This window comes from Cervus canadensis, chromosome 8, assembly GCF_019320065.1.
Source record: "Cervus canadensis isolate Bull #8, Minnesota chromosome 8, ASM1932006v1, whole genome shotgun sequence".
NCBI lineage: Eukaryota > Metazoa > Chordata > Mammalia > Artiodactyla > Cervidae > Cervus > Cervus canadensis.
The window spans coordinates 27418278-27429195 of NC_057393.1; the positions used below are offsets into that span (position 1 = coordinate 27418278).

General features: G+C 44.6%; 1 protein-coding gene across 1 annotated transcript in view; it reads right to left on the reverse strand.

Annotated features, from left to right (window-relative positions):
* Positions 1 to 7846, reverse strand: part of WBP1L (WW domain binding protein 1 like) — a 59093-nt gene extending 51247 nt beyond the window's left edge. The window contains exon 1 of the mRNA XM_043475548.1: positions 7653 to 7846. Within this exon, the coding sequence (XP_043331483.1) occupies positions 7653 to 7742 (90 nt within the window). The 5' untranslated portion in view covers positions 7743 to 7846. The remainder of the gene's footprint in view (positions 1 to 7652) is intronic.
* Positions 7847 to 10918: the final 3072 nt, after the last annotated feature.

Genomic DNA, 10918 nt, shown 5'->3' on the forward strand with positions numbered 1-10918 from the left:
AGACTTTGCTCCACCCAGTGGATCTGTAAAGGATGGGCCAAAAGGGCGGTGCCCACGGCTCTCTGTTGTGTGCTGCTGAGCAGACAGGTCACCCTGATCCACTATCACCACTCCCTGTCACCCGGTGGCCACGCTCTGTGGTCAGAGGAGGCTCGGTGTCCCCAACAAAGCCTACCATTGAGGTTGCAGGGCAAGGAATGAACCCACATCACTGGACTACCTGGTCTTCACGGTCCCTCAAACATCAGTCCAGCTACTTAAGGCAAGAAAGAAAGAGGCCCTCAGGTGCGTGACTTGGCCAGGCATTCTATAGGAGTTGGAATTTTAAATTCAAAGCCCTCTAAGTTCCCCACAGCACCCACAGAGTAGTCAGCCTGTGCCCGGTATCCACAGATGAGCTGCATCCTGGGGACTGGCAAAAAGGACTCTCCTCCAGACACAGTGTCACTGAGGTCCAGGACCGTGAGCTTCCATCGTGGCGACCAGAGGACATCTAATGGTTTCTGCAGGCTGAGCATGTGTGGGAACTAACATTCATGAAGCCAAAAATGAGAGGAGAGCCAAGACTTGGAATGAGGAAAGGAAAAAGTTCTAAGAACATGACTCAGTTAGGAGTGATTATGGGACCATGGAGGACACAGAAAAGGAAGTAACTGGCCATCCCGCTTTCACTGGGGCGAAAACAAACATGTTCTTAAAGTGAAACCACAAGGGTAGACCAAAGTGAGAGGAAAGAAAGTTCAAGATGGGGTGACTGAGGGAGGCTCACCTGCTTACTGAACCACAGACTGAAAAAAATGTGCTTTTGTCAAAACTGTTGATGTTGGCTGACAAAGCGGAGCTGACTGGTAACTCACGTCAACATATCAGAGAGTAATCAAGATTCAGGACATCAAAGCTTTAAACTGTCCCACCTGAAATATGTTGTCAGAGGTTATTTCACACACATCTCTTCATAGGGAAGAAAGAAAGAAAGTGAAGTCACTCAGTCGTGTCCAACTCCTTGCGACGCCATGGACAGTAGCCTGCACCAGGCTCCTCTGTCCATGGGATTTTCTAGGCAAGAGTACTGGAGTGGGTTGCCATTTAAAGCTGACCTCAAATCCCAAGATTCTGAACAGGAGCCGGTAAGGGGACAGCAGGTACCATACAAGGGTTCCTCCTCTTTGGCACTACTGACATTTTGGGCCAGACAATTCTCTGTTGTTGGGGGGACTACCCTCAACGTTTAGCAGCATCTCTGGCCTTCACACAACAGATGCCAGTAGTGCTCCTGAGTTATGACAATCACATGTTTCCAGGGACTTCCCTAGTGGTTCAGTGGTTAAGAAACTCTCATGCAATGCCAGGTATGTGGGTTCCATTCCTGGTCAGGGAACTAAGAGCCCACATGCCCTGGAGCAAGCCCACACACCACAATAACTGAGCCTGAGTACTTCAACAAGAAAGCCAGAATGCCACAACGAGGTCTCGATGCAGCCAAAAATAAATACTTAAAAAAAAAAAAAAGATGCCAAACACTGACAAATGTCCTCAGGAAAAGCTGTTCCCAATTGAGACCACCACTCTACATAGGTTCACCATGAAAAGTTACCTACACAAGTAAAAGATCAGAATCAAACTTAAACTCAGATATAGAACAGGATCAAGGAAGTCACTTCAAACTCCCCAAATCTCAGTTTCTGAACTTAGTTTGAGAGGTAACACCAACTTACCAATCACAATGAACTCTGAGGACCCTCAAAAATAATAATAGTGGTGAAGTGAAGTCATTCAGTCGTGTCCAACTCTTTGCAATCCCATGGACTGTAGCCTACCAGGGTCCTCTGTCCATGGGATAAGTATTATTATATTTAATAACCATTAAGTATACTCCAAAAGCTTTACATACAGTATGTCTTTTCACCTCCCAACAAATCTATAAGGTACATGCTATTACTATTCCCATTTTGCAGATGAGGAAACTGAGGCACAAAGAAGTTCAATACTTTGCTCAAGGATAGTAAGTGGAAGAATCAAGTTTGGAACTCACATAGTCTGCCCCTGAAGCCCATGACTCCACCACTACATGAGACCATATTCCAGCTCCACACTGGAAAACTGTTAGATCTGCATCATCTAATAGGTGGCCAGTAGCCACAATATCATACCGTATCATTCCAGACTTCTGGAAAACAGTCTGGCAGTTCCTCAAAAGGTTACACAAAGACTTATTAGTCCCAGCAATTTCACTATTAGGTACATACCCAAGAGAAATGAAAACATATCTACATAAAAACATGTACATGCATGTACACAGCAGCATTGTTCATAATAGCCCAAAAGGGGAAACAGCCCAAATGTCCATCAACTGATAGACAAATAAAATGTGGTACATTCATACAACTGAATATTGCCCATAAAAAAGGGAATGAAATGCTGATACATGCAAAGAAATACCAATACATCAACATGGAAGAAACTTGAAAACATCATGCTAAGTGAAAGAAGCCAGTTACAAAGGACCACATGGTATATGGCTCTATTTATACAGAATGTCCACAATGGGTAAATCCAAAGAGACAGAAGGTAGATTAGCAGTTGCAGGGGCTGGAGGAGGAAGGGGTGTAATGGGGAAGGGCTGCTAATGGTTATGGAGTTTCTGCGTGGAGAGGCGAAAATGTTCCAAAATTACATAGTAGAGATGCTCACACAACCCTGTGACTTGCTGAAAAAATATATTTTCTGTACACTTTAAAAGGATGAATCCTTTGCCAAGTGAATTATCTCTCAATAAAGTTGATATGAAAAAATTAAATGTCATTAAAAATTCAGTTTCTCAGTTAACCTAGTCACATTTTAAGTGTTTAGTAGCCACACATGGACAGCACAGATACAGATGATTTCCAACATCATATAAGTTCTACTGGACAGCACTGCTTCAACAATGGATAAAAGGCCTCCTTACCATCTAACTGCAGCCCACCTTTCAAGTCTCAACCTACTCTCACAGTCCTTTGCACACCCACAGGCAAAGCTTCCACCACAGACTGTGGGCCTCTTTCAAAAGCTCCATTCCCACTCTTTCATACTGGAGTAACCACCCCACCCCCCCCCCCAATTCCTGGTCCACAGATACCCTACTTAATCTTATCAACCTTGAAAGTGAAGTCACTCAGTCCTGTCTGACTCTTTGCGACCCCATGGACTATAGCCTACCACACTCCTCTGTCCATGGGATTTTCCAGGCAAGAGTACTGGAGTGGGTTGCCATTTCCTTCTCTAGAGATCAACCTTGAAAGCCCTGTCCAAATGCCTCTCCCTCTATGAAGCATTTCCTAAATCCCCACCTTCCCCCAGCCCTAGCCATGGTTCCCATAGTCCTTTGTATGCACTCCCATTATAGGGACTTATTACACTCCTTATGACCCTTGAACAGCAAGGAGATCAAACCAGTTGATCCTAAAGGAAATCAGTCTTGAATATTCACTGGAAGGACTGATGCTGAAGCTCCAATACTTTGGCCACCTGATGCAAAGAGCCAATTCACTGGAAAAGACCCTAATGCTGGGAAAAACTGAAGGCAGGAAGAGAAGGAGAGGACAGAAGATGAGATGGTTGGATGGTATCACCGATTCAATGGACGTGAGTTGGAGCAAACTCTGGGAGACAGCGAAGGACAGGGAAGCCCAGCATGCTGCAGTCCATGGGGTCGCAGAATCGGATATGACTGAGCAACTGAACAACCATTACAGCACTGATCCCTCCAGATTACAAATCAGTGTTTGTTATCTGTCTTTCTCACAAGATTATCATCTCCTTGAGGACAGGGAGCTGGCTACTCATTTGAGGGTTCCCAGTGCCTAGGAATAATAATAGCCTGCTGCAAAGAGAACGTTTCAGTAAACGTTTGCTGGAATCTACTGAAAGGATTTACATAAGCAACTCATGGTGTTGATTTTAGACAACTCTTCACTTTGGTGTATAAAACAGGCTAAGAAAGAGAAAGAAAGAGGATAAGAATTTGAAAGTCTCATAACTCACAAGAAGGAATGAGGGTGGTCGCACTATAATGCTGTAGTTAGGAAAGAAGAGTGGAGTAGGGCTTCTGGACTGAGAACTAAGGCAGTAGAGATAAGTAAGGGTGGGGGGAAGGGATACACTATTGGAGGGTGCGGTGGGAAAAAACAAATCATGAGCTAGGGCCCCTGTCCAGCTCAAAGTTTGAAGCATGGCAGAGGAAAGGTAAGGACCACATCTCTACAGATTTGCACCCAACCCATCGGTTGGATCACTTTATGGAAAAAGACATTTCTACTAAAACTTTAAATACTACAGTCAGATATCTAACCAACAAGAGAAAGAAAGAAACTCTGTATCTCCATCATAATTCAACTGAAAGAGACAAATGTCAAGGCCTTTCTGTTTGGAGACTCCATGGCTGTTTTTATTCTTTATAGATTCACAGAATCACATCTAAGTTGCAAGCATCTATAGGAGAATTAAGTCTAAGTTCCTAATCACAGAAGGGAATTAAACTGATGAACTTATCTGGGCCAGGATGGCAGGAAATAATTGTTCCAGTGCAGAGCTGGAACCAGAGAAAGAAAGCTGCCAAATATTATCTGATATGAAATGCAGGTTTTTAAAAAAGATTGTATTATGAAAAAGAATTTATCTGTATATACACATATACATGTGTGTTTATATACACATATGTGTATATATACACATGTACATACAAATGTACATGTGTGTGCGCATATATATGCACATGTTTCTATACACACACACGTGTGTGTCAGTCACTCAGTCTTGTCTGACTCTTTGTGATCCTATGAACTGCAGCCCACCAGGCTCCTCTGCCCATGGAATTCTCCAGGCAAGAATACTGGAGTGGGTAGCCATTTCCTTCTCCAGGGATCTTCCTGATCCAGGGGCTTGGGTCGCCTGCATTGCAGGCAGATTCTTTACTGTCTGAGCAACCAGGGAACTGAGATACACACACATATATACATAACTTAATCACTTTGCTGTACACCAGAAACTAACACAACATTGTAAATAAATTATACTTCAATTTAAAAAAAAAGACTGTATCTGATAGAGCCATGTCAAGAGGAAAAAAATGCAATGAGGTACCCATACCACTTTCAATACGGAAAGAGTACAGAGAGTCCTCCTCAATTCAGAGCTAGCCAGAAGCCACTTGTTGAAACAAGGACAGCGAGTACCTGAAGTACATCCTATACCAAGTGGTCTCTTAATTTTTTTTTTCATCACTGATTTCTGTAAGCCAAAAAAAAAAAAACCTAAATTGACTAAACTGTGGGGGATTCAGAGTTAATTATTATAGAGTAACTTCCATTTCCAAGGTTAAAATTCACAAAACAATTCTCACCATTGATACTGAGAAAGAGAGTCTATAAGATGAAGGCAGGAGTGTTTGGGGGAAAGGGTCAGGGGGAGAGACTACACATTTCAGAAACTTCCCCTTCTCTGCAGGACCTGTAACAACCTAATAGCTGCCGTCCAGTGTTAGCATCCATCCAAACGGAACAAAGTACAAAAGCCGCCCTGTCCCCCAAGTAAGTATCGGAAGTGCCAGAGAGATGATAAGCAAACAGCCTGTGATCCACAAATGGCAACTAGGGCATTACACTGAGGATCCCTCCCACGTCGTCTCTCCACCTCCTAGGCTTCCATGACCTAGGAAGGAACCTTCATTTTCCATCCGGTTAAAGAAATGGATCTGGTTGCCACCAGATGCCAATCACTGCTCTCCACTAGGGAGATGCAGTCCACAGGCCCAGGGAACCCAGGTTCAAAGCCTGCACTGTTCCTAAATCAACCCCCTAGTAATGCTAATTACTGGTTACTGGGAACAGTCTTTAGAGATACTTAGGTGCAGGTATAAAGGAAAAGCAACAGTTTGTTCTATATTTTGCTCTCTCAATATCTACACTTCTTAGCTTGACCAGTCCTAAGGGCGGTAACTTTTTTAATAAAGAAAACTTATTTCTCCTGCCAGTTTATGATTTTAACTGAGAAAAGAAAGAACCCCAACAAAGCCTAGAACAGAAGAGTCCCAGCCCAAGAAAAGGGAATGTGCTGGGCCAGAAAATGAGCGCTGTTCCTTTCACATGTTATTTCTAATATACATAGTCTTTGAGAAGAGCAGGTGATACTTACACAGACAGATGAAACAACAAATTCTGGAAGAGCCACACAATGGAGTATTATTCACCCCAAAAAAGGAAAGAAACACATGCTACAATGTGAATAATGCTTGAAAACTTTATGCTAAGGGAAAGAAGCCAGATACAAAAGGTCATATATTGTAAGATTCCATTTACATGGAATATCCTGAATAGATAAATCTATAGACACAGAAGGTAGACTGATGTTTGCCAGGGGCTGTGGGGAGGCGGAACAGGGAGGAACTGCTTAACGATAGGGGGTTTTCTTCCCAAGTGATGAAAATATTCTGGAACTAGATTGAGGCAGTGGTTGCTCAACACTGTGAATGTACTAAACACCACTGATTTGTTCACCTTAAAATGGTCAAATGGTTTTAAACGATTTATGTTATATAAATTTTATCTCTTTAAAAAAAATTAATGTTTTAAATAAAGGATACTAATGGGCATAACATGATGCTCATAAATTCCTAGGAAAAACGGTAAGTGTTTTTGCTGGCATTCTGCTGCTACTCTTGACCACACCAAGTTCAAGTGCTAAGCTATACTATATAGACTCTGTCATCTTGCTCTGTGTGTCTGTGTGTGCAGGCCTTTCTGAAGAGACAGAGAAAATAGAACAGTAGAGCCTTGCCAAATGCAAAGAAGGGAAGGAGGGTGATTCCCCCTACTGCACCCCACCCAACCTGGCACCAAGAGTAACGCTCCCATTAAGAGTTTCGAAATGCCAGCAGCGGCTGAAATCTGCACAAGCCACCTTAGCAAGAAAAGCTAGGGGGCTCCATTTGTTGGCCGTATTGGCACCAGCACCACCCTCTGCTCCAAACTCCGAGCTGGCCCAGGACAGCATCAGTCACTGGCTTCCCCAGGCCAGTCAGCCTAATAGTAAGAACTTGTTACAGCTCAGGTGTGCGCCGCTGCTGAGGGGTCCCAGGCTACTTCATCCCACCTGCCTTCCGAGAGTCCCGCCTCCAACACCACTTAAAATGGGGCAAGAAGCCCCTAGAACATACCCCGATCCAGCTGGAAATAGGTATCCTCTCAGCCCCACCGCCCTCTCAGGCCGCCTCAATAACCCACGTACCCCTACCCGCACCGACGGACACGCGGCACCGCTGCCTCACAGACCTGCTCCACTGGAGGACACGAACGCGCACCCCACACACACCCCGCTTGATACCACTATCCATTCACAATCATTCCCGGCCCACCTGACTGAACTGCCGCCTCAAACGCCCCTCAACTCGCTTGGCATCATGCCTCTGCCTCCTCCCTGATACCAAAACCGTCACAGGTGTCCCTCGGCTAAACATCGACGCCCCCTCAGATCCTGTCCACTCAAGCATGGGTGACCGTCTCAGCAGCCCGCAACTCTTGGTAACAACGTTCCTTCAGGCCCTCTCCAGCCACGCCTCGACGACCCCGAGGCCCCCAGCTTGGCCCCTCAGGCCGCCACACGACCCTCCCCCTTACCTGCGGGGGTTCAGCCCTGACTGACAGGGGGCTGGGCAGCGCCTGGAGGAGCAGGAGCGCCATGCCACCCAGGAGCCTTCTCCTCGCCATCCCCCTCCTGCTCCTGCTCCTCCGCCACGGCGCCGCCACCTCCCTCCTCCTCCTCCCTCTCCTCCTCTTCCCTGTTCTTCCTTCTTCCCTTCTTTTCCTGTTTCACTCTCCCCTCCCGTTTCCGGCTCCGCTCCACCCGGCCCCAGCCCAAACGCCCTCCCAGACACTGGGGTGGTTCTCCAGTTCCTACGCTTCATTGGCCCTTGCCCTTCGCCCATTGGTTAAAAAAGCTGTCGATCAAATCGAAGTTCCGCCTCCTTATGAAGACGGAAAACCGGAGAAATTCAGCCAATGGAAAGTAGGAGGAAGCCGGGCCATCTTGAGTGCTGGGAGGCGGTATAAACGCGTCCGCTCCGCAGAGAGTGGCGGAAGTAGCTCCGACGGGGGGCGGGACCATCCAAAACGTGGGTTGAAAAGGCTAAGTCTGATATTTACCATCTTGAGTGTGGCGGAAGTATTAGATTTCCACGGTTTAGCAAAGAGGTTTGGTAATTCTAAAGAGTGTTGGAAAATAAATTACTTTTAGAAAGTAACCGGGCGCTTTCAAAGAAGAAGGCAACTGTAATCTAAAAATCTCTTAATGTCTTTTGTCTTTAAGCACAGCCCCAGTACCAGGGTCGGTCCCTCTCTTCGGCTCAAATTGCTCAAGCAGCAGCTTAGGTCAATTTGAATTCCATGTCAGATAGTATCTTTACCTAAGGCACAGTGCTTTCTCAACCCAAGTTCTTGAGGGAGGAAATTCTGTTGACTCTACCTCAGAAATAGCTCCACTGTTTCAATCTGTGTTCTCATTTTCTGATTAAATACAAGACAGGCTTCCTGCTGCCTAGCCGGTTACTAATTCTTCCCTCTAGAATTCCTTTCACAGGTCAGAACAAGGGTGCTCTACTACCTAAAAGCAAATATCATTGTCTCAGGACTTCCCCTCTCAAAATACTTCAACTACCTACAGAATTTATCTTCCAAACTTATCAGTATGGTCCTTTCTGCATACTTCTTTATCTCACCTACTGCCACTACGTTTTCTGCGCACTCTGCTCATTCCCCACAGTTAAGAGATCCTCAACGTACTGTGCTAGACAGTAAACAGTACACTTAACTTCATTTACACATTATGCTGTGCTTATTAGCTCAGTCATGTCCGCCTCTTTGGGACCCCATGGACTGTAGCCCGCCAGGCTCCTTTGTCCATGAGGATTCTCCAGGCAAGAATACTGGAGTGGGTTGCCACGCCTTCCTCCAGGGCATCTTCCCAACCCAGGGATGGAAGCCAGGTCTCCTGTGTTGCAGGCTGATTCTTTACCATCTGAGCCACCAGGGAAGCCCAAATACACATACAGTTTGCCCTTTACAAATTCCCAGTTCTCGCCCTCGTTTCTTCTGGATTCACAAAACAGCAGACAGTGTATAGTTTCTACCTGCCTGACCCTTCCCACTAAATTTATAGCTTTTTGTATGGCCATACCATGTCTTACTCATTTTTCTTTTTTTTTTTTTAAAGAAATCCCTACAACCATGTACAGGGCCCAACCATGAGCTCAATCAATACTGGGAAAATAAACAAATGAAGACTCGCAGCAGACAAGCCAGCTTCCCTTAGCTGACAATATCCTCTCAAAAGTCTGCCAAAGCATTTTAGAGCCTGGCAGGGTCTAGCCAATAGCTGAGCCCAGGGGAGTTTGTTCTTGGCTTAAATGGTGGCAAAGTAGGAAACAGGTAAGTGAAGAAATTGGTTCTCTCTCTGTTGATCCTACTTTCCCAAATGCTGCAAAGAGTGACGAGTATTTTTCCCAATCTTAAATCTCTTAGAAATGCATTCGTTCCACAATCAGACTCCCTAGAGGAGAAGAAAAGATCGAATAACAGGCAGGGGCCATATTATTCTCTTAGCGCAGAGTCTCAATCCCGGCCTCAAGGAGTTCAAGGAGTTTTAAGTCCTCCGCATAAAAGTCAGTTATCACAGGTGGCCAAAAAGCACACAAAAAGATGCTTGACATCACTAATTGTTAGAGAAATGCAAATCAAAACTACAATGAGGTATTCCCTCATACCAGTCAGAATGATCATCCAAAAAAAAAAAATCTACAAACAATAAATGCTGGAGAGGATGTGGAGAAAAGGGAACCCTCCTATACTGTTGGTGGGAATGTAAATTTGTACAGCTGTTATGGAGAGCATGAAGGTTCCTTAAAAAAACTAGAACAAAATAATGCCATTTGCAGCAACATGGATGGATCTAAAGATTGTCATAGTCAATGAAATAAGTCAGACACAGACAAATATCATATATCACTTATAGTGGAATCTTTAAAAAAACAAACAAGGATTCAAATGAACTTATTTACAAAACAGAGTCACAGATGCAGAAAACAAACTTATGATCAATAGGGAATATGCAGGGGAAGGGATAAATTGGGGGATTGATATTGACATATACACACTAGTATATATAAAACAGATAACTAATAAGGACCTACTGTATAGCAGAGGGAATTTGACTCAATGCTCTGTAATGGCCTATATGGGAAAAGAACCTTAAAAAAGAGTAGATACATGTATAACTAATTGACTTTGCTGGACACCTGAAACTAACCCAACACTGTAAATCAACTATACTTCAACAAAATTTTAATTAAAAAAAAAAAGCCAGACATCATTATCATTAGGCAACTCCAAAGGTTTCAGTTTGACAAACAGAAAGGGATTCTGTCCTTTCTCAACTTCCTCTCTCTCTTCACCTGAGCTTGAACTGAGCTACAGGACAGGACAAACATGACACCCTGCCCAATCTGAACTAGAACTTCTCACTGAGGCATTTTAGTCACCCTCATCACCTCGTTCCACACCTCATAGGAGCCAACTCAAAGAAATCGGAGGCTTTTACAAGATCAAACTGAGATGCAGTTTGAGTGAACTTTTTAATCTGCCTCTAAACGGCAGTCACTCTCTACTCCAGACTTTTCCAAGAGTAATTGTCTATGAAGAAAGGAGGAATGCCAGGAGGCTTAAGGAGCTGGAAAAGTAAGAAGGTTGTGGATTCTTGAAAGAACCTCAGCTCAGAATTGCTGCCGAGTTCTGGCCAGCTCTGGTAATGTTTTTCCTATTTGCCTTTGGAACTGAGCAAAGCTGAAGGCAAATCTCCTGTCCCAAGGAAGCCAGCTCCAAAGACACAGGCT